General features: G+C 49.7%; 2 protein-coding genes and 1 long non-coding RNA gene across 30 annotated transcripts in view; 1 reads left to right on the forward strand and 2 right to left on the reverse strand.

Annotated features, from left to right (window-relative positions):
* The window catches only part of LOC101093689 (5-formyltetrahydrofolate cyclo-ligase), a 33,418-nt gene extending 29,458 nt beyond the window's left edge, over positions 1 to 3,960 (reverse strand). The window contains exon 1 of one of the 3 annotated variants that reach the window (XM_045058712.1): positions 3,800 to 3,955. In XM_045058712.1, the coding sequence (XP_044914647.1) occupies positions 3,800 to 3,919 (120 nt within the window). In that variant the 5' untranslated portion in view covers positions 3,920 to 3,955. Of the gene's footprint in view, positions 1 to 3,404; positions 3,539 to 3,799 lie in introns of those variants that run through there. The other 2 variants (XM_045058714.1, XM_045058713.1) reach the window with 2 other exon arrangements.
* Positions 3,961 to 4,067: 107 nt separating this feature from the next.
* On the forward strand, positions 4,068 to 22,522 carry LOC102902005. 4 transcript variants are annotated; one of them, XR_002157992.3, is made up of 4 exons: positions 4,068 to 4,640; positions 9,469 to 9,697; positions 21,440 to 21,513; positions 21,911 to 22,522. It is a non-coding gene; the product is annotated as an uncharacterized LOC102902005 (long non-coding RNA). The 4 variants fall into 4 exon arrangements; XR_440401.5 differs by lacking the exon at positions 21,911 to 22,522 and having other exon boundaries at positions 21,440 to 21,717; XR_006598748.1 differs by lacking the exons at positions 21,440 to 21,513; positions 21,911 to 22,522 and adding an exon at positions 12,414 to 14,694.
* The window catches only part of BCL2A1 (BCL2 related protein A1), a 60,240-nt gene continuing 56,793 nt past the window's right edge, over positions 19,888 to 23,334 (reverse strand). For 14 of the 23 annotated variants that reach the window (XR_006598737.1, XR_006598731.1, XR_006598732.1 and 11 more), the window contains one exon: positions 20,047 to 20,173. Coding sequence is in view for 1 of the 23 variants with exons in the window: in XM_003986739.5 (XP_003986788.2) it covers positions 20,066 to 20,173 (108 nt within the window). In the remaining 22 variants the exon portion in view is untranslated. Of the gene's footprint in view, positions 20,174 to 23,334 lie in introns of all 23 variants that reach the window. The other 9 variants (XM_003986739.5, XR_006598742.1, XR_006598722.1 and 6 more) reach the window with 1 other exon arrangement.

Here is a 23,334-nt window from a genome sequence, read left to right on the forward strand (position 1 = left end):
ATGACTTTTACTATTTGATTAACAGTAATGGTAGAAAGGCACAAAGAAAAAGAAATAATCTAAGATACAAAAGATAAGGATACCAGTCTTCAGAATGAATGGAGGTCATGGGTGCTGAGCAGAACAAGGAAAAATATTTTTAAACTTGAAATTCAAACCATCAATCAAATATGAGGGTAAAGACATTTTCTAATGTATAAAGTCTTTAAAAGTTTACGCCCTTAGATATTTTCTAAAACAAACAAAAAAATTACTTGAGAATATACTCTAATAAGATGGGAAGGAAGGAAGGAAGGAAGGAAGGAAGGAAGGAAGGAAGGAAGGAATCCAGCAAGAAAACAATGGGTTCAAGCAACAGCTCTAACTCAGAAGTAGGGTAAGAGAAACCCCAGGACAATGGCTATGCAATGGGCTAGACCAGAGGGAACAGGGGGCTATAGAGTGCTTTCAAGAAAATGGATTTCTTTTAACAGACAAAATGAAAAAGAATCTACTAACAAGATAAAGGCATATTCTTGTTTTGCCAAAAAGGAAAATTAAAGGCAATCAAAAACTCCTTGAAAAAAAGAGGTAAATTAGAAATGTATACTCCAAATAGGAACAGACTAAAGCATGTCATGATTTTGAGCAATTTCAGAGCATAACAAAAGAGAAAGGATTTGGTAATGACACTTGAAACATTCTCCACCTAGCCACACATATCTCATGACAGAATCATATATCCTTTTCGTACAACCATACAACTCGGTTCTACAGTGAATACCACATATATAACCGAAATATCGTAAATACTATTTACTTAAAATCCAAATTTGGCAGTCAGCCACAGAAAATGCTCAGTAGACTCACTGTAATTATAAAACAGAATACAAATATTATGAAACTTGACAATTTAAGAAAAATGATACAGGAGTCAGAAATTAGCAGATACGGGGCTCCTGGGTGGCTCAGTTGGCTGAGCATCCAACTCTTGACTTCAGCTCAGGTCATGATCCCAGGGACATGGGATTGAGCCCCACATTATACTCTGCACCAAGTGTGGAGCCTGCTTGGGATTCTCTCTCCCTCTCCCCTCTGCCTCTCTCCCCCATTTGTGCTCTCTTGCTCTTTTTCTCGGAGAAGAGAAGAGAAGAGAAGAGAAGAGAAGAGAAGAGAAGAGAAGAGAAGAGAAAGGAAGAGAAAGAAAGAAAGAAAGAAAGAAAGAAAGAAAGAAAGAAAGAAAGAAAGAAAGAAAGAAAGAAAGAAAGGAAGGAAGGAAGGAAGGAAGGAAGGAAGAAAGAGGCAGACAGACAAGACAAAGTGAGTACAGGGCACTAATTTCGTCATCTTATTTGGTTGGGAAGTCAAGCTATGGCGTAAGGTTGAAATTCTTTACCATACATTGCTTTTCCGATAAATTTCTAAATTATAAAAAAGGTACTGTGTCATTAAGAATAAATACGCCTTGTAAAAGAAAATCATTGAGAGAAAGGCATCATTTAATACCTTTCTTGAACATGCACTATAGCAAACACAGTTCTAATCACAGCACATTGATGTTTTCGGCCATGATCCATTGGTTGGTCACAGAATCAATAGGAGGTTACTTACAATCAGCACTTTTAAATAAAATAGAGTATATTAAAGTTCACGGTATATAGTAACACTTGTGAAACACTGGGCTGTGAAACATTTCATATATGTGTGTATTTGTAGGCGGTAAAATGTATTTATTACTGAGGGTCATGGTCTGCTTTTCAACTTTTCTTTCTTCTGAGGCCAGTTCTCAGTTGTCACCCTATTCTGTCACTGGCTCTACGTCTGTAGAGCTACTCTTCCCACCTGAAATTTATGAACTCTAATCTACAGGCAGACAGAATGAACTTAACTTTATTTTCCCCGTGCCACTCCAAATTCTGCACCAACTCCTACGTGCCTCGTGCGTAGTGACGTTAAACCCCTATCTCTGAATTCTGAAACCACAGGCGACCGCCCTCCTTTTCCAGTGCTACCCTTTATCCGACCAGTTCCCAGGTCCTGCTGATTCTCACTGCACGGACTCCGGTCTCCCAAATGCTGCCAATGTGCTTTTCCTCAAGGATCTATCAAACACATGTGTTGGGGAGCCTGGCTGGCTCAGTTGGTGGAGCTCGGGGCTGTGAGTTCCAGACCCCCCTTGGGTGTAGGGATTACTCAAAAATAAAATCTTTAGGGGCGCTTGGGTGGCTCGGCTGGGCGGCTGACCCTTGATTTCAGTTCAGGCCATGATCTTGTTGTGGTTGTGGGATCAAGCCCCGCGAGGAGCCTGCTTGAGATTCTTCCTCTCCTCAAAGAAATAAAATAAGGTCTTTCAAAAACAAACAAAACAAACAAACATGTGAAGCACTGAATCTATCCTTTACACACCTGTTTAAACATTTACAATAGGCCTAGAAGGATGACATCTTCCCTTTAATGGGTAAGGAACCAGACCCCGGGAAAGACTAGGAGACTTGGCCACGGCCCCATACGGCTAAAATACAGCGGGGCCAGATTAAATCCAGATCTGTGGCGCTCCAAAGGCCGGGTCCAATTGTGCCCTTCCCTCTCTTGCCAAAATATTCCTGCACGTGCCATCTTCCCTTCCCCTGACAAAAGTCATCTCAGACTAACAAGTGCATCTCAAACATCTTCCTACAGCACAGCCCCTCCCCCGAGTTCCGACATCATCCATCTGGGAGCACTGCGAGTCTTTATTCACGAGTCTGTTGCCTCTTGCAGACTCTCCTTCAGAGCAACGACCAGATGGTTTTCATCCCTGCAACCCCGCACACTGGAAAGGGTGGCCCACAGAGTGCGTTCCCATGCGCCAGCTAACCCGCTAAGATCGGGCACCTGCGAGCGAGGCTGGGCTCCTGTACCCGTCTGCGCGCACAGGGCACCCGCCAGCGCCTCTCGTAGGTAGCAGCTCGGACACCTCGGTGCGCCAGGTCACCCCAGCCCCGCACACCTACGTGCAAGGAGATGGGGAGGGGGGGCTTGCTTTGCTCCACTAACCCAAGGGGACCTTGCACGTAAGGAATAGGTGGCTGACAGAGCGGGCAGGGCGATGAAGGAACTCTGGCGGCGCAGCTCGCTGCGGGCACCTCCAGGAGGGACGGCCTGCCGCTCGCAGGGAGCTCGGGCGCCCGTCAGAACCAGGCGGGGAGGCGGGGGGCGGACCCGTCTGGACGCGCGGACCCGCCCCGCCTCCCCGACCCCGGGGCAGCGCGTGGGGACAGGGCACCGGACGCCCGTCGGAAGCGGCCACGCGCTTCTCCGCCCGCGTCCCTGAAGCGGCTGGACTCCCGCTACGCGTCCACGGCTCCCGGCCACTCGCGGGGACCCCCTTGCTCCGCGCCCACCGCTCAGCCCGCCAGAACTTCCTGCTTCCACCCTGCTCTCACCTCGGCGGGCCGCCATCCACCTCCACCCTGGCCCTCCTCAGCCCGGGACCCCCTCTTAGTGAGGGGCCCGGTCGGAGGGTCGTGCGCGCCCCCGGAGAAACGTGCGCGCGCCCGGGGTCTTCCTGGCTTGGGGGCGTGCGCGCGCCCGGGATAGTCCTGACGGCACGTGAGGGGGACGTGCGCGCGCCCGGGGGGTGGCCCCGGCACCCGCGGAGGGGACGTGCATGCGCCTGGGAGGGGGGGAAGGGTCCTTATGGCACCTGCGGGGGCGTACGCGCGCCCGTGCCGACGCGCGCGCCGGGGCCTGCGCCTGCGCAGAGCCGCCAGCCCAGAGGCGCAGGGCCGTTCCGTGAGTGGAGCGGCCCGCTGTGCTGGCGGTCCCCGCGGTCTCGCACCTTCTGGGCCAAGAGGCGGGACTGACGCAGCCGCTCCTCGGCGCTCATCGCCCGCAGACGCTGCTTCAGCTCGGCCCGCAGGCTCCGCTTGGCGCTGCTCACGGCCGTCGCCGCCGCCATCTCTCGGACCAGCCCCACCCCTGTGCTCGTCCCCGCTTCCGGGTCGTCGGGACCCCGCCCCCAGCCCGCCTCCGGCCTCCCGCCAGTACCCGGGCTCTGCGCGGCCAAGGGGAGGGTCCGGGCTCGGCGGGGACCCGGGGGGTGGGGGTGGGGTCCGAGGTCTGCGGGGCACCGGATGAGGCTCCGAGCACGACGCAGTCCAAGGGAGGGTCCGGGCTCGGTGCAGCCCCCGGGACGGATCGGTGCAGCCCGGGGCGGGGGGCGGGGGGGTCTGGGCTCGCTGCGGGCTCCGGAGCAGGGTCGCTGGAGGGCGGCTGTTGTCCGGGCTCAGCGCGGCTCTGGGGAGGCGGCTCTTCCGCCCTCCTTGGCCGAGAGCGAGTGGCCGCGTGGCCCCGGCTGCCCGCGCGGCCCTGGCCCATCGTGGCCTCGGGGAGAGGGGCGCCAGCCTAGATTCCGGTGAGTGAACCTTGCGTCACGAGGGGCTGTGTGGGGCCCGAAAAGAGCGTCGAGGCGGGCCGGTGAGAAGTACGCAGGATACGCAGTCCTGCTGGTTAAAGGGACAATTATTTGTTTGTTGGCAAAAGCATTTTACACCGTTTTTGTTTCCAGTGGGTCGGAGGAAGACGGTTGATTCCCGAGGGGTAGGATGGGCCGTTGATGCGTCGGCTGACTTTCCCACACCAGATCAGCGTGTTCACCTCTGGAGAACTCAGGGCCCAGAGTAAGTTACCCTATTCGAGACACGTTCAGGGTCCAGCAGTATTTTCACTGTGGGGCGCCTGGTGCCCGCTCCTCCTGTGAAAGCGCTGTTCCTACAGGAGCAAACACGGAGGAGACGGAGACACCCGAGTTCTCTTTGCAGTGGGAAGCGAGAAGAGGGTAATTCAAGGGAGTAAGTAGGTGTGGAGAGGGACTCTTGCCCTCACACGTTGACATCAGGGGGCCCTTGAAAAGGTGACAGGGCTAATTTAACGGACAAAGAGATTGAACTGTAAAATAATTGGAAGTGTAGAGAAATTTTAGTAAATTTTGTGTTAATCAACTGTACTAAAGTTCATCCAGAAAAACAAGCATTCAAGAACAGCCAGAAAGGGGCCCCGGGGTGACTCAGTGAGTTAAGCATCCGGCTCTAGATCTCAGCTCAGGTCTTGATCTCAGGGTTGTGAGTTCAAGCCCCACATTGGGCTCTGTGCTAGGCATGAAGCCTACTTTTAAAAAATGAATAGAATAGAATAGAATAGAATAGAATAGAATAGAATAGAATAGAATAGAATAGAATAGAATAGAATAGCTAGGAAAACACTGAAAATGAAAGGCCCTTGGGGAACTGGACCTTCCAAACCTTGAAACATACTATAAAGCCTCTATAATTAAAACAGGAGGGTACTGCTGCTTAAACCCACAGTAGACCACACAACAGAAATGACCTGAAACCATATGGAAGTTTAGAGTATGGCAAAGATGATCTCTCAGATCACTGGGGCAAGCATGATCTTAGTAAATGGTGCTAGAATAGCTGAACAGCCATTTTTTGCAAGATAAAATCATGTCCATACCTCACACCATACATAAGAAGAACCACATGGATTAAGGACCAAGTGTGGAAACTGGGACTATACCAGTAGTAGAAGAAAAGGACAATTCGTCTTCAACCTCCGTTTAGGGAAAGGCATCCTTGCTGTGACTCAGAATCCAAAGGCAATAAAAGAGAAGATTGAGACATAACTATATGACAGTTTCTTATAATTTTTCATAGCATAAAAAGCCATACACAAAATTAAAAGACAACTGACAAACTGAGAGAAGATCCTTGCAACATAAACCACAAAGGGTTAATTTCTCTTAATTAAAAAAAAAAAAAAAAGTTTGGGTTACAGGGCAGTTAAACCAGAAAAACAAATAACAGGCACCCAGACTGGAAAGAAGGAAGTAAAACTGTCTCTGCATATGCCATGACCTCATATACCGACATCCTAAGGGATCTAACTCGTTCGTTAGGACGAGTAAAGTGGAGCCCAGCAAAGTTGCAGGTTATAAGACCAATATACAAGCACACCTCTTCCAGCCTGACACCCTTCATACTAGACGTATTGCTGGTTCTTCCAGTTCTACAGCAGCTCCTAGCCTTTGGATTCAGATTGGGACTGTGGCTCTGGAGATTTGGGACTTGCTGACCTCCATAATCACACAAGTCAATTCTTTATCATAAATCTTGTTATCAGTAGATATCTCCTGAGGGACCTGGGTGGCTTAGTCAGTTGAACATCTGATTCTTGATTTCAGCTCAGCTCACGATCTCACAGTTCATGAGTTTGAGCCCCACATTGGGCTCTGTGCTGACAGCATGGAACCTGCTTGAGATTCTTTTTTCCCCCATCTCTCTGTCCCTCCCTGCTTGTGTTCTCTCTCTCTCAAAATAAATAAATAAACTAAAAACATTTTTTAAATAGATATCTTCTTTTGGTTCTGTTGTGCTACATATACAGCTGAACCTCAAACAATATGGGGATTAGGGGCACTGATCGCCACACAGTTGACTGTCTGAAAACTTAACTACTAATAGCCTACCATTGATGAAAGCTTTATGGATCATATGCACAGTTATGAACACCTAGTGTGTATGTTACATGTATTACATACTGAATTCTTACAATAAAGTAAGAGAAAAGAATTATTAAAATCATAAGAGAAAATACATTTATTGTACTGGACTGTATCAAAAAAATCCATGTGTAAGTGGACCCACACAGCTCATGCCTGTATTGTTTAATGGTCAACTATGTTTTCATGTATACAACGGGAGATAATATAAAGAGATGCCTATGTATATTTCATGATGCATTTATTGTCAAGTATATATAATAGATTAGGTATATATAACAAGATATAAGGTATACATAATAAAAATATCTCTCCTATTGATTCACTTTCTCTAGAGAACCCTAAGATTTTTATAATAACATAAACAGTCTGCAATATAAAAAACAATTTCATTTGCAATAGCATCAAAAAAATATTTAGGAATAAATTTAACAAGTGTCAGAGTTTTGAAAACCACGTGACATTGTTGAAAGAAAACAAGTATAAGTTAAAGGACATCCCACGTTCATGGATTGGAAGGCTTAATATTGTTAAGATAGCACTGCCCCCCAAACTGATCTATAGAGTCAATGCAATATCTATCAGACTTGGTTTTTTTGCAGAAATCAATAAGCTGATTCTAAAATTCTTGTGAAAATGCAAGGAGTCCAGAATAATCAAAACAGTCTTGAAAAAAGTGAACATAGTTGGAAAACTCACACTACCCAACTTGAAAAGTTACTACAAAGCTACGGTAATCAAGACACTGTGGTCCTGGCATAAGGAAAGAAAGACAGGTAAATGACAGAATTCAGAGCCCAGAAATACATGTCCACATTTATGGTGAATTGATTGTCCTGAAAAAGAATGCCAAGATGATTCAACAGAGAAAGAATAGTCTATTCCCAGAAACATGGTGCTGGAATGTGGAAAACAAGGAAGTTGGGCTTTTACCTAACGCCATAATCAAAGTTTAACTCAAAGTAGATCAAAGGCCTAAAAGTAAGTGCTGAAACAAAACTCTTAGAAGAAAACAGGGGCACAAACCTTTATCACTGTGGATTAGGCAGTGGTTTCTTAGTTTTGACACCAAACACACAAGCAACAAAAGAGAAGTAAGTTGGACTTCATCAAAATTGAAAACATCAGTACGTCAAAGCACATCATCAAGAAAATGAAAAAAATATAGATTGGGAGGACTACCAAATCATGTATACGATAAGGGAGTTGAATCCAGAATACATGAAGAACTCTTAACAGCTCATCAATAAAGATAATCTAATGTAAAAATGGGCAAAGACTTAGACATTTCTCCACATAAGATTAATGTCTGATAAGGGCATGAAAAGATTTCAGCAGCATTAGTCATTAGAGAAATGCAAACAAAACCGAGAAGAGATACCATTTCACACCCACTAGGGGGGCTATAACCGAGAACGGAAGTGTTGGTGAGGGTGTGAAGAAAGGAACCCTCACAGTAACGGGAATATGAGACACGACAACACGGATGGACCTCAGTAAAAGGCCAGACACAAAAGGCCACACACTGTGTGATCCCATTTACATGAAATATCCAGAACAGTCAAATCTACAGAGACAGCGCGTAGATGAGTGTCTGCCTGGGGCTGCGAGGGAAGGAGGGCAGGGTTTCTTTTGGGGGTGATGACAATGTTCTAACATTAGATGGAGGTCATAGTTGCAAAACACTGTGAATGTGCTAAAACCAAATAGACTGGACGTTTTAAGAGGGTGAATTTAATGTCAATTACATGTCCTTAAAATAAAAAACAATATAAAAAAAGTATGTACACGTAATCTGCTCATCTCTGAAAGACAAAAAATGAAATAAACATAAACCAGAAACCAAGCTTGGGTACCTGTAGGGAATGGGTGAGGATGGGGGGGCGGGGGGAGGGGATGTTCCTTTGATGACACCTGTCTGTGTAGCTCTGACCCTCCGAACCATGCCGACCACGTCTGCATACACACACGCGCCCGTTCGTACAGCAGGAACAGTGCAAGCCGGCACACGGAAACTGAAGTGCATTGTACATGATTAACAATTACAACGAATGCTGGAGAAGAAAAGAACTAACTTAAGTAACTGTGGAAAACAGCATTTTGATTTTCTGTAAGACTAACGACAAAAATAGCTTCACACAAATATGGCCACTCTAGTTAAGACATTTGTTTTTCAAAGGGTTATAAATTAGTAGTTGTGAAACTGCTTTATCTGTGTTCTAGAATTGAACAAAATAAGTAAACACATTGTAGATGATGAGAGTCCCAGTTTCTCCCTATCCCGAAAAATAAGTAACAAATAAGGAAGGAGGGAAGGTTGGAATGAACCTTGTTGTGTTGGGTTGGAATTGGAAGTGTCCATGTAAATTTGCGATTTTAAGTATATACAGGAATGCATAGACACAGAAATAGAGATGTGGGTTAGATACATACACTTATGTTTCCTAGTCCTGTTCCTGAGCAGACCTGGAAGCAATGACCCTCCATAGCAATGAATTCTAGCATCCAGATCCTGGCTTCCAAATGTCATTGTCCAACAACAAAAAATAGGGCTTCCAGAGCTGAGGCAGGACCAAGGTGGACCTAGAAGATTTAGTGGTGCCACAGAGTAAGGGGGTGACCACAATGGAAGGGAGCAGGTCAGGAGGGGAGCCGGGACCCAAACGGGGGTTCCCGGTGGGCAAAGCTGGGACAGTTCGAGCAACAAAAAAATAGTCTTACTTTATAACCCATGGAATAACATAAATATCCATAAGTGCGTCGTGATTGATAAATGAATACTGATCCATAACAACAACAAACCAAAGAGGCATAACCGGAACATCTCTGTGGTCTTGAACCATCTCCCCACAAGACAGTACAGGTGACCATGTGACAAGAACATGTGGCCCCTCCGAGGACACACTGGAAGGACACAACTCCGTTCACGTGGTATTTCCTCCCAACAGGAAAATCAGGAAAACCTCAATCATGAGAAAGACATCACACCCAAATTGAGAGACGTTCTACCACACACCTGACTGGTGGTCCTCACGAGTCTCAAGGTCATGAAAGACCAAGAAAGACAGGATTGGAGGAGAGCGAGGAGACACAACAGGACAGTTCAATACAGTTGGCTCTCCTGGGTCAGCTTCGGGACCAGAGAACGGACGTTAGTGGGAAAACTGGTGGATTCAGGTAAGGTTTGTACATTAGTTAATGGTGGGGTATCGGTGTGCGTTTCTCTCTTTGGATAATTGCCCATTACATTGACGATGTTGTTATTGGAAGTTGGACTCAGAGTGTATGGGAAGTCTATTTTTATGAATTTCCGTAAGATTAAAATTCAAAAGAAAAGGTAAAAAAAAAAAAAAAAAAAAACCTGTTAAATAAGTAAACTTTGTGCAAGCCTGCGATGGGAGAGATCATCCTGTGAAAACAGTGGAAACTTTATTTGACCCAAGTGTAAGTCAATAAACATTACTAACCGCCTGTTGCATCGGGCCCTAACTGATCTCCCAGCGATCAAACTCTCCTCCCGCCTGGTCACAGCACTGCCAAACACAGCTTCCTCGGAAGGAAAACCTCACCCCATCGCTGTCCCTCTTGAAAATTCCTTCGGTGGGGGCGCCTGGGTGGCTCAGTCGGTTAAGCGGCCGACTTCGGCTCGGGTCATGATTTCACGGTCTGCGGGTTCGAGCCCCGCATCGGGCTCTGTGCTGACAGCTCAGAGCCTGGAGCCTGTTTCAGATTCTGTGTCTCCCTCTCTCTGACCCTCCCCCGTTCGTGCTCTGTCTCTCTCTGTCTCAAAAATAAATAAACGTTAGGGGCGCCTGGGTGGCGCAGTCGGTTAAGCGTCCGACTTCAGCCAGGTCACGATCTTGCGGTCCGGGAGTTCGAGCCCCGTGTCGGGCTCTGGCTGATGGCTCAGAGCCTGGAGCCTGTTTCCGATTCTGTGTCTCCCTCTCTCTCTGCCCCTCCCCCGTTCATGCGCTGTCTCTCTCTGTCCCAAAAATAAATAAACGTTGAAAAAAAAAATTAAAAATAAATAAATAAATAAACGTTTAAAAAAATTAAAAAAAAAAAAAAAAGAAAATTCCTTCGGTGCACACCGGTCATGGGAACACAGCTCCTCTCAGCTACCTGGGCCGCACCTGCACAGCCCTGAAGCTTCCCACTCCCTGGCTCAGCCTCCCTGGCTCAGCGGTTCGTGCTTCTGGAGCCCCCCGGGGGCAGCTGAGTGCACAGTGGTCCTTTTTATTCACCAGAACTCACAACTCGTCCTAGGAAAGCACCATATGACTTTAGTGTTTTTAAGAAGAAATACTTTGAGAAGCCACTTGGGTGATAGAGTGAAAGCCAAAATAATAAAAAGACGGCTCCTACCTCACCTGTCTGTGTCAGATGGCCAGAGGACTTTATGTCGCTTCCCAGAGGGAAGGGGGGGCGGTCAGTAAGTTACATGGAAAGACAGGGTTGGGGAGCTCACACAGTTAGTTCCCCTCCCTGCATTTGAGGGGAGAGAGAGGGAGGAAAGTCCCTGGAAGCCACGGTGGGGGGCAGGGAGGACTTCGGAAAACGAGTGTCTGAGAAGGGTTTTCTGGGTTGTGTGCTCTTGGACGGTTGGCGTAAACCCTCCCTCCCTGTCTCCCTGCCGGGTTATTCAGTGGTCCCTGTGGCACGGCCATGCGGGTAGATTCTCAGGGTTAATCCAGGACTGCTTGGTCTGGGAGGTGGCAGAACTGCCGTCGTAGCTGGAATAATACCACTAACCACGGCCAGTGCCTCCCGCGCCGCCTCTGGAACCGACTGTGCGAGGGCTTGACCTACAGAGTGTGACGGGGGTATTACTGTGATGTTGCTACAGAACAGGAAACAGGTTTGGAGGTCATACGTGTCCTGCCCCAGCTCATGTACGTGGCAGAAACCAGTGCTACCCCCTCCTGTCCCAGCAGTGTCTGTCCCAGCGGTGTTCTGTCAGCCTGGGGCCGCGTGGACACTTGCCTGCATCCTCAGGGTCCAGCCCCAGACCCAGCACGGAGCGGGCGCTGCGTGGGCGTGTGTTAGCAGAGGCTGGGTCAGGAGCCAACTCAGTGGGAAGGCATTTGGTTGGTTCTGGTAAAATCCCAGCTGCTTACGGACATCCAGGTCAGGAGAAAAGACCCCTCGTGTTCTTCAAACCATAGCTAGAGTACCAAACTGTAGTTCAATAATTTCACAGGGGCGCCTGGGGGCTCAGTCGGTTGGGCGTCCGACTTCGGCTCAGGTCATGATCTCGCGGCTCATGAGTTCGAGCCCCGCGTCGGGCTCTGTGCTGACAGCTCAGAGCCTGGAGCCCGCTTCGGATTCTCTGTCTCCCTCGCTCTCTGCCCCTCCCCCGCACACTCTCTGTCTCTCTCTCTCTCAAAAATAAACATTAAAAAGAGACTTAAAAAAAGAATAATTTTACAAACTAGGGAATATCCAGAAAAGGGCGGCTCCCTCCGCCCTAGGTAGTAGGTAGCCATTCTGGAAATTAAAAAAGAAAAGTCACATCAGTGGGGAAAACCCGTTGACTCTCCTCTGAGATGCCAAGGTGGTTACGTACCTTCAGTTCAAGGAGTCGTGTGGAAACTGAGCAGGTGGGTGGGCAGGGGCAGGTGGAGGAAAGAACGGCAGAAACGAACAGAGTTTCCATCCTCTAAGGTGAGACAGGCATGGATTTACGGAGCGCGTGGTCTCATTGCTGCATTTACAGACCTAACGCTTAATTCTCGTCAGCACCCCGGGTGCCATCCGCCTACCAAAACTTGCTGCTCTGAGCCGACCGCGTCGGCACCACCTGGGACCTTGTCAGGCGGGCAGGGTCTCAGGCCGTCCCCAGAATCTGTATTTGTATTTTAACACGATCCCCAAGTGATTTGTATTCCTACAGACGTTCAGGAAACGCGACCACGGATTGGTGTATAAAGCAAATGTCAACTTTCGAGGACGCGAACGATCCCGCACACTCTAACGTGCTCAGCCTGCACAGATCAATCATCCCCTCCGACTAGACAGGTCAGGAGGGGCTGGTGATCCCCACATCCTCCCCCGGCACCCCGCCCCCGTCACAAGGAAGTGACCAAGTACCAAGGCTGAGTAAGCACTAACCAGGCGAGAGGGCGAGTGAGAACGGAGGTGGGGAAGGTGAGAGGGTCTTCTAGGAAGAGACAACCGTGTGTGCACAGGCCCGAAAGGGAAAAACCCCGAGACGTTTAGAGGAACTGAAAGATGGCCAGAAATTCTCCCCAGCAAAGAGCCGGGAGGACAGAGGGGTGACATAAGGCTAGACGACACAGGGTTCTTTTGATTTGCCTCTGTGTGTTTCAGCGAACCTCTTGAAAGGTTAAGTTGACATAAAGGGTACAGTGGCAATAGAGAGACCTCCCGTAAACTCTCCCGCGCCCTCCCAGAGGCAACGCCGGACACCCCGCGGGACTTTTGTTGAGACTGAGAAGCCAGCATGGGCATGTTGCTGCCAACTGAACTCCACACTTCATCTGGGTCAGTTTTTCCACTGATGCCCGTGCTCTGTGCCAGGGTCCCGTCCGGGACCCTGTGTTTAGCGACCGTGTCTTCACAGCTCACCTTGTCTGCCCCCACCCCTCACGCTTCCCTCGTTTTTTGATGACCTAGTCAGTTCTGGGGAGTCACTGGTCAGGGACTCTGTACACTGTCCCTCAAGTTGCGATTGACGTTTGCCCGGGGCCGTGGGCTTGGGGAAGAACGCCACGGAGATTTCGTGCCCTTTTTATGAAGATACCAAAGGTTCGTGCTATCAACACAGCTGGTCGCTGGTGATGTCACTGGCGATCACCTGGCCAGCCTCCTCCCTGGTACCTTTGTTTCTCCTTCCTACGCTCTGTTCTTGAGCGTGAGTCCAGCCCACACTCAAGTGAAGAGAAAGAATGACCCCGGGTTTGGTGGCAGAATCTGAGTTCCTAGGAGCCATGAGGAGCCACCGGGCGATTTTAAGCAGAGGGGTGACGCTGCATCCACATTTCAGATGAGTCTGCCACCTGCACTGAATCCACCAGAGGGGGCCCGCGATGGATTAGGGTCACATCCACTGGAGCAGCGGTCCGCGTGGAGGTGCGGGTGGCTTGCATTAGTGTAGGAGGGAAGGGGCTAGAAGGACAGGCCAGCATGGCTCGAGAGAGATTTAAGAGGTAGAGTGGCCAGGACTCGGTTACTCTTTGGTTGGAGAACAGGAATGGAGGGCAAGGAAGGTTCAAGAATGACTCCCAGAAACCGGGTTCACGGTTTCAGCAGCTGGTTGAACATCGACGAGGCTGAAGACAAAAGGACACAGTCAGCAGGCAGGCAGATCTCCGAGGGCTCCCTAGCGGAGGCAGCCCCAGGGCTCTGGGGGGCAAGGGTATGCTGTTGTTCAAATGCCCCTGCTGAACTCCGGAGGCATTGTTCTCCTGCGTGTCCGTGGCTATCTGGCGGGCTCTGTACGCTGGGTAGCACCCGTTGACCATAAGAGAGCCTCGTCTACGTAAGTAAAGCTTTGACTGTCTTCCTCGTTTACTCCACATCTCTGAGAATACGACAATTCAGCAGCCATACACAGCATCCCCATCAAGGAGTCTGTGGGCTTGTGGGGGAGCCCCGTGATAGAACCCTCGGCATCTGTGTGTCCCCAAGTCCCACCCTCGGGAGCCACATGGCATCCAAGGCAGAAATCAGTAGACTGAGAAGGGCGTGTCAGACTCCACCACGGGCAAGAGGGTGCCTGGCACAGCAGGGATGAACTCAGGCAGTTCGCGGGCCAGGCGGGCTGTGGAAGGCCACGGGCGCCATCATAAGAATGTTCTAAGGATTTCGGCTTCTCCTCGGAGCGAGGTGGAAAGCACTGGAGAGTTTCGAGTGGAGAGGAACCATATATCATCTTACATTTTTCTTTTTCTTTTTATTGAAGTACAGTTAACACACAGTGTCACGTTAGTTTCAGGTGCGCAACAGACTGATTCAACTTCTCCATCCATTACAAGGCATACCTACCATCTGTCACCGTGCAACACTGTTACAATGCCACTGACTATACTCTCCATGCTGTACCTTTCGTCCTCATGGCTTATCCACTCAAGTTATCTTACATTGTTTTTTTAAACATTGATTTAGGGGCACCTGCGTGGCTCAGTCGGTTAAGCGGCCAACTTCGGCTCAGGTTCTGATCTCGCAGTCCGTGAGTTCGAGCCCCGCGTCGGGCTCTGTGCTGACAGCTCAGAGCCCGGAGCCTGTTTCGGATTCTGTGTCTCCCTCTCTCTGACCCTCCCCCGTTCGTGCTCTGTCTCTCTCTGTCTCAAAAATATAAATAAAGGTTAAAAAATTTTTTAAACAAATAAATGTTTATTTATTTTTGACGAGGGGGACAGGGGCAGAGAGAGGGAGACACAGAATCCGAAGCAGGCTCCGGGCTGAGTTGTCAGCACAGAGCCCGACACGGGGCTCAAACCCAAGAACCATGAGATCATGACCGGAGCTGAAGTCAGACGCTTAATCGACCAGGCGTCCCTTTTTAAAAAATTTTTTAATGTTTATTTATTTTGAGACGGGATGGGCTGAATGGGTGAGGGGCATTGAGGAGGGCACCCGTTGGGATGAGCGCTGGGTTCTAGTCCTGAATTCATTACTGCGCCGTATGCTAAGTAACTTGGATGCGAACTGTAAAAAAATTAAGTAAATAAGTAGGTAAATAGCCACACGTGGCTACCAGCCGTCCAGAAAGGGTTTATTGTCAGGTCCCACGGAGTCACGGAGATCTGCAAAAAGTTTCCGGATCCGAACCAGCCATGACCAGTTCGAGCTGGGGCAGGTCTCCAGAGAGGCCGCGCATAGACGGGTGAGGGGCGCAGACCGGGGAGATCAGGACACCCGCCTGGCTGTCGAAGACTGACGTCACCGTCGGTGGGGAAGCCAGCCCCACCCCGCTGGCATTTGCACACAGTTCCAGCCTGTGAGCTGGTGAGCTTGTGAGCTTGTGAGCCTGTGAGTGGGATGGGGAAGGAAGCAGGCATCTGGGTGGGGCCGTGGGGTCAGGGGGAAGTGGTGCAGAACGACGACGCCCCAGGGCGGGAAGGGACCCGCCCAGCCCCCCATGACCCTGTGCACCCAGGGACCTGCCCAGCCCCCACCCCGTGACCCCATGCACCGAGGGACCCGGGACCCGGCCACCCACCCCCATGACCCCGTGCACCCAGGGACCAGCCCATCCCCCCGTGACCCCAAGGGACCCTTCGCCCCCGTGACCCCCTGCAAGGCGCAAGTTTCTTCCCGCTTCCCAGCCTGTTTCTAAGTGGGGATAGATAGTATCTAGTTCGGGGACCGCCTGACAATTAAAGGCCATCACTTCTCTGAAGTCCCTCGTGCACCGGGAGCAAACAAGAGGCGGCTGTGGCCCTGGGGCCGCGGGGAACACCGTGCCCGGCCTCGTGGGCGGCCCGTTCGGGAACCGATGCGCGTCCATCCGTGCGTTTTGTGAACAGTAGTCCCTGAGCCTTCAGCGGGCTGTGAGCCGGACTCTGAGACGCGAAGGCGCGGTTCCTGCCCTCCCGGAGCTGGCTGTCCGGTGGGAAACACCGAACTGAAACTCGCACAGATGTGAGGCTCTAAAGGAGACAGTGGTGTTTTCAGAGGCCGTAGGGGGAGCCCGGTGGGGAGGGCGTCCCTAAAGCGGCCACCTCCGAGCGGAAGTCTGCAGGCCGGGTTAGCCTGGGCGGGCGAGGCAGAGGAGTGTCCTAAGCAGAGTCTGTGGCAGCAGGTGCTGGAAACAGGCCAGCGGAGCCACGGGAGCCACGGGCCACCACGGTGGGGGGGGGGGGGTAAGGCAGATGAAGGGAGGGCCCCACGCTCGCAGGCCTGGTGGTGTCCACGGGCTGTCATGCACACCGACAGATCCTTCTAAGTGACCGAGGCAAAAATAATAGTGCTTCGTGATTTTATTGGGACTTAAACTGGTATCTGGGGTCATGCTTGTGTCTCTCCTTTTATTCTCCTGCGTGTGCACTGTTCACAATGAGCGTTCACCTTTTTCGGTTTTTTTCTTTTTTTCTTTTGCAAAAACCGGAGCTTTTTAACAATCAGCTACGTTATCATCTGCAGTAAAATGCACCTGTTTTAAGGGAGCGCTTCTGTGAATCCGGGACACGCTTCTTCCACCACAGCCAAGAGGCGGGACATCCTCATCACCCCAGACAGAGCTTTCCCGGCCGGCTCCCCCCCTCCCCAACCCCGGCCACAGGCCACCTCTCACCTGCTTTCTGCCACCGGACACATCACATTTGTCTTTTCTGGTCTCGCGTGGACGACACTGGACCCCACGTACACTTTCGTGACCGGCTTCTCTCGCTCAATGCGTGTTGAGGGTGGTTCATCCCGTGGCCCCAGCCCACACCTGATCGTTGCTGGGGCTCGTCCCTTGCGCGGGCGTGCTGCAATTTGTGGAACACGTGGGTTGTGTCCGGGTCTCTCTGCCCTCGTGAATACAGCTGCCGTGAATCGTGGGGACATGTTCGGGGGCTTTTGAGCGGAGACCCAGGAGCCCAGCTGCCGCGCCCCGGGTCAGCGCGCGTTTCGCTTTACAAGAACCTGCAACCGCCAGCAGCGCATGAGGGCGTTCCCAAAGCCCGGGACCGGTGGTGGCCTTTGTGCGAGCCGTTCCGGAGGGTGCGCCGAGGTCTCCCGTGGTTTCACCTCGCCCTTCCCTGGTGGCCACTGGTGTCTCGCACCTTCTCCACGTGAACTGCCCGCCTGCCGTCTTCTGCCCATTTTTAAATTCAGTCGATGGTTGCGTTGTTCCTGAATTGTGTTTCGCACGTTCTGGACACGGGTCCTTTGTCAGTTACCAGTGTGACACGTGTTACCTCCCACTCTGTGGCTTGCTGTTTTGAAGACTGGGTTTTGTTTTTTTCTTCTTTGACAGCTTTGAGATAGAATTCTAAATCGTGTCTCTAGAGTGTAATTTTTAGGTCCTTTTTTCTTTTTTGGCGCAGGCTTTTGTTGTTGTAGCTAAGAAATCTTGACCCCCTCTGAGGCTGTGATGATTTTCTCCGATGTCTCTTCCGGGATTTTTATGGCTTTAGCTTACTTTTCGGTCTACGACCTGTTCCACCTCCGTCTCTGTGTGCGGTGTTCACTAAGGGTAAGCCCTCCCCCTGTTATCTTAGTAATAAAACACACAGAGCTGCACTTTGAAAGACCAGGTCACAAACCAAGCCCGAAATGTCACCGATTCCCCGGTGTTGCTCTGTTAACGAGATCGCTGTGGTATAAAGGTCAGGGTCTGTGGTCTCTTGTGCAAATGTATTCCAGCTGGCAGGACTCGGACACACACTTCCTGTTATGTCCACTCGTGATGCTTCCTCCCTACACTTAGCTCTGGTTCATGCCAACACACAGTAGGACCTCACGCACTGAGCAGGGGGCGGGGAGGCACCGAGGTGAAACGGGGTAGAAATGTTCCCATTCAGGGCAGACGCAAGGCCCAGGTACTTGGCTCTCAGATGGGCTTGGCTGAATACACCAAAGTCACTTCTGCAAGAAACGTTTCCCTGCTGACCTGCCCCAGTGTCGTATCCCCAGTGTTAAGAATCACAGGGGACTCGGGGCGCCTGGGGGGCTCAGTCGGTTGAGCATCTGAGTTCAGCTCAGGTCATGATCTCACGGTTCGTGGGTTCGAGCCCCACGTCGGGCTCTGTGCTGACAGCTCGGAGACTGGAGCCCGCTTCTGATTCTGTGTCTCCCACCCTCTCTGCCCCTCCCCCGCTGGTGCTCTGTCTCTCTCTCTCTCTCTCTCTCTCTCTCTCAAAAACAAATAAACATTAAAAAATTAAAAAAACAAACATAAAAAATTAAATGAAACATAAAAAATTAAACATAAAAAATTAAATGAAACATGAAAAATTAAACATAAAAAATTAAAATAAACATTAAAAAATTAAAATAAACAATTTAAATATAAAAACATAAAAAAATTAAACATAAAAAATTAAACAAAAAATTAAATGAAACGTAAAAAATTAAACAAAAAATTAAATGAAACATAAAAAATTAAACATAAAAAATTAAAATAAACATTAAAAAATTAAAATAAACATAAACAATTTAAATATAAAAAACATTAAAAAATTAAACACAAAAAAATAAAAATAAACATAAAAAAATTTTTAAAAAAAGAACCACAGGAGACTATTAACTACAGAAAACCAATGGACGGTCACCGGAGGAGAGGTGGGTGAGGGATAGGGGACAAGGGGGCGGAGATCAGGGAGAGCACTTACCAGGATGGGATGAGCTGATAGAAAGGCCAAGTCTACAGGTGTCTTGTTCTCTGTACCTTGCATCAGCCATGGGAAGCAGTAAGACTGGGGCGGTGAGAGTGTGCGTGCGTGTGAAATCTGTGCGCAGGTGTGCAGAGTAGACCCCTACTTTAAGAGTGATTTCTGGGGCGCCTGGGTGGCTCAGTCGGCTGAGCGTCCGACTTCGGCTCAGGTCATGATCTCGCAGTTTGTGGGTTCGAGCCCCGCGTTGGGCTCTGTGCCTGCAGCCTGTTGGGATTCTGTGTCTCCCTCTCTCTCTGCCCCTCCCCTGCTCACACTCTCTCTCTTTCTCTCAAAAATAAATAAACATAAAAAAAATTTTGAAGGGTGATTTCTAAAGGGGTTTCTTCAAATCAGCCTTAAAAAAAAAAAAAAAAAAGAATCACAGAGGAAGCAAAGTGTGAATTAAGTGAAATCCCCTGTGGAAATGTGCAGAGCCTGGGAGGGAGGCCCTGGTTTCTTGATCAGATCCCTACTTCCTCGGAAACTCGAGCCCCGAGTTTCCCCGAGGGCCAGAGGACACGGAGGAAGACTGGAAGACTGGGAGGTTCTAGAACAGAGCCTGGCGCTCCTGAACTGCAGTCAAATTTACTGACCTCAGAATTGGAATTCAGGGTCTAAGAAAAGACACAGTTGTGTGATTTATGACATTTGTTAAGAGGAAAAGTTTGACAATGACTCAGCATGAGTCAGACCTAACTGTCTGCGTTCAGACTGCCCCGGAGCATCCTGGGTACCTCCCGCCGTGTCTGTCAACTCTGAGTGGCGGGCCAGGGAGCAGAGTCTGTGGGGAGGGCATCTGCGGAATCCCCTAAGTATCTAGGGTCACGGGGGCCACTGGGAGGCAGGATGTAGACCTCACCCCCACGCAGTCAGAGGAGCGACTTGGCGAATGACTTCTGGGTAACGGGCACCCCTTAAGAAAATCTGCCCCAGGGCAGAGGAGGCGCCCCCTTCCTGGCCCCCCACCCGCTTCCTTCAATCCCCGTCCCCTGCCTCCAGCTTTGCCCTTCTGCTCGACTCCCAGGCAGGACACAAATTACGTACTGAGACAAATACGGTTTATTTATCAAAATGAGAACAAAATCCCTGTAACTCTGCAAGATCGAGTTACATCACCAAAGTCGTCTGTCCAGTGGAGCAAGTGCCGGCAACACTTAGTGCAAGAGTCAAGACAGCCAGGCAGGTTTCACAATCCAGAGTGTTCTGTGCTTCTGGCCGCTCAGTAGTAGTTCTTCAGGAGAGACAATACCTTACAGATCTTTCCTGTAACTTCCAGAAAGGTCAGCCAGCCAGACTTGGGTTCGAACTTCCTTACAAAGCCGTTTTCCTGTTGGAGAATAAATTTCACATTTTAAAAACCAGGGGCGACAGCTTACTGGGATGGAGAGCTAAGGACCCCCACTTAACAGGCAGCTCCTTGGTCACCTCTGCGCCCGCACTGGCGTCGCTCCGTCCACCGCATCACCGCCCCGCAGCCCTGCTCCGGGCCTCTCCGGGGCAGCGCTGACCAACAGAGGTACGGTGAGAGCCACAGAGGGAAGTTTAAGGTTCCACCGGCCACATTTTTTAATTTTTAATTTTTTATTTTCTGTTTAAATTTATTTCTTTATTTTAAGAGAGAGAGAGAGAGAGTGAGCAGGGGAAGGGCAGAGAGAGGGAAAGAAAGAATCTCAAGCAGGTTCCGCACTGTCGGCACAGAGTCTGATGTGGGCCTTGAACCCACAGATAGCGAGATGGTGACCTGAGCCAAAATCAAGAGTGGGGCACTCAACGGACTGAGCCACCCAGGTGCCCCTAGCCACACTTTTTACTTTTTTAGTTAAAATGTTGATTCATTTCAAATGTTTATTTATTTTTGAGAGAGACAGAGCACTAGCATGGGAGGGGCAGAGAGAGAGGGAGACACGGGATCAGAGGCAGGATCCAGGCTCTGAGCTGTCAGCACAGAGCCCGACGTGGGGCTCGGACCCATGAACAGTGAGATCATGACTTGAGCCCAAGTCGGACGCTCAACTGACTGAGCCCCCCAGAGACCCCACCCCTCCCCACGCCACATCTTTTAAAGTAAGAGAAAATACGTGAAATTAATTTTAAAAATAGATTTAATTTATCTAAAATACTATGATTTCAGTATGTAATCAGTATGAAAATTCTTGAGATATTTTATATCTTTTGTACCAAAACTTTGCAATTTGACACGCGTTTTGTACTCACAACCCATCTGCACCGAGACCAGCCACGTTGTGAGCGTTCACGGCCATAGGTGCCTCGTGGCTACACTGGACGCACAGCTCTGGAGGAAGGTCTCATTTTTTCCCCTCTTTTTCAACTGTCTGGTGTTGCGATGTGCATGTATGTTTGTAAGCGGTACCGTGCAGAGTCAGGAGGACCCACAATAAAGCCAGAGTCAGTCGGTGCCTCTGAGTCTGTGACAAGGTGGTTTCCTGAGCACAGCCAGCGCACGGACGGCGGTCAAGGGGCTTTTCCATCCGAAGGATTGCCCAAGAAAACCAGGATTCATTCTCTTTTTGATCGTGGTTTTAAAACAATAGATTGTGAAGTGCCCACTGTAATTTATGACCTATCATTACAGGGCATCCTTACGGCAAAACACCTCTGAGATCACCCAGCCTGACGCCCTCTGTTATCCTGACAAATGCGAAAAAAGTAAGCTACCTAAAGTTACCTTACTTCCTAGCGCCTGGGCCCATACGGGAATGCCAACGCTGTTCTTTCGATCTGCAAGTGTCCAAACAATCACCCAAAGGATTAGAAAATTGTCGGAATAGGGGTGCCTGGGTGGCGCAGTTGGTTTAGCGTCCGACTTCGGCCAGGTCATGATCTCGCGGTCCGTGAGTTCGAGCCCCGCGTCGGGCTCTGGGCTGATGGCTCAGAGCCTGGAGCCTGTTTCTGATTCTGTGTCTCCCTCTCTCTCTGCCCCTCCCCCGTTCATACTCTGTCTCTCTCTGTCCCAAAAATAAAAAAATAAATTAAAAAAAAAAAAAATTGTCGGAATGATTTTTTTAAATGTTCGTCTAGTGAACGTTCGCTCTGCCTCCGGCAGGTTCCAGGTTCTGGGGTGACAACCGCCTGCTAGCAGCTCGGAGCCCAGGTGACTCCACTTTGGGGCTGGAAGAGACCTGTTACCCGGCGCCCGGGGCCTCTTCCCGAGCACGGCCAGCGCACAGACGGCGGTCAAGGGGATTTTCCATCCAAAGGGTTGCCCAAGAAAGCCAGCTTCTGTCCCCATAGTGTCAAGTACAGAGTTGCAGAGTCATGCCCAGCACACGCTGTCACGGTCTAACGGAGGGAACAGGCTGCTCCTTCTCTCCCCTTCCTCCCCCTCTGCCTTTGCACACGCACACGTTTCCCACGCGCCCTCACCGCCTCCCTTCCCAGGATCTTCGTAACCCTCAGCAACGAGGCACTCTCCAACGACCGCTTTTGCTAGGACAGTGGTCACTGTCTGGCACGTAGCATATCATCTGACATACACTCAACTTCTCAACTAAAGAGCGTGAGAAAAAGGAATAACTGACAAATCCAGCTAGAAGATTAGAGGTTGGGGCGCTTGGGTGGCTCTGTTGGTCGAATGTCTGACTTGGGCTCAGGTCATGATCTCATGGTTCGTGGGTTCGAGCCCCACGTCGGGCTCTATGCTGACAGCTCAGAGCCTGGAACCTGCCTCAGATTCTGTGTCTTCCTCTCTCTCTGCCCCTCCTCTACTCGTGCTCTGTCTCTCTATCAACAAATAAGCATTAAAAAAAAAAAAAGATTAGAGGTTTTTTAGCCATAAAAAGCTAAATTAAAAGAAGGAGAGAATTCACAGTAGCTAAAACATGGAAGCAACACCAGCACCCCTCAGCTGAGGAATGGGTCACCGAAACGTGGTCTATACATACACCAGAATACTACTCAGCCTTAAAAAGGAAGGACGTTCTGACACCTGCCACAACGTGGATGAACCTTCAGGACACGAGGCTCAGTGAGCTAAGCAAGTCACGAGAGGACAAATACTGTTTAACCCCATCTACACAAAGTGGTCACAATAGTCAAACCCATAAAGACAGAAAGTAGGGTGGTGGTTACCACGATCCAGGGTCGGGGGGTGCAGAGTCCTGGGGGTGGATCTTGGTGACGTCCCACAACAGTGCGACTATTTAATACTGTTGATGTGCATGCTTAGAAATGGTTAAGCCCGTACCTTTTACGTTACATGTATTTTAACAGAATAATAATAATAAAAAAAAAAAAAAAACAGAAAAGAACTGACCAGGAAAATATTTACATTTATCACGAAAGGGCTCATTCAAGGGTAAGAGACTCATCATCGAGCCCCTAAGAGTTGAGAAGACAAGGGCTGTTGAAAGCAGAAACACGAATCACGCACAAGGGTGTGGGGGAAAATTCAACATTACCGGCAGTTAAAGAATTCACATTGTAATACGGTCTTACTGATTTTTAGACCTGTTAAGTTGACCTTGTTAT

This window comes from Felis catus, chromosome B3 (genome assembly GCF_018350175.1).
Source record: "Felis catus isolate Fca126 chromosome B3, F.catus_Fca126_mat1.0, whole genome shotgun sequence".
Classification (NCBI taxonomy): Eukaryota; Metazoa; Chordata; class Mammalia; order Carnivora; family Felidae; genus Felis; species Felis catus.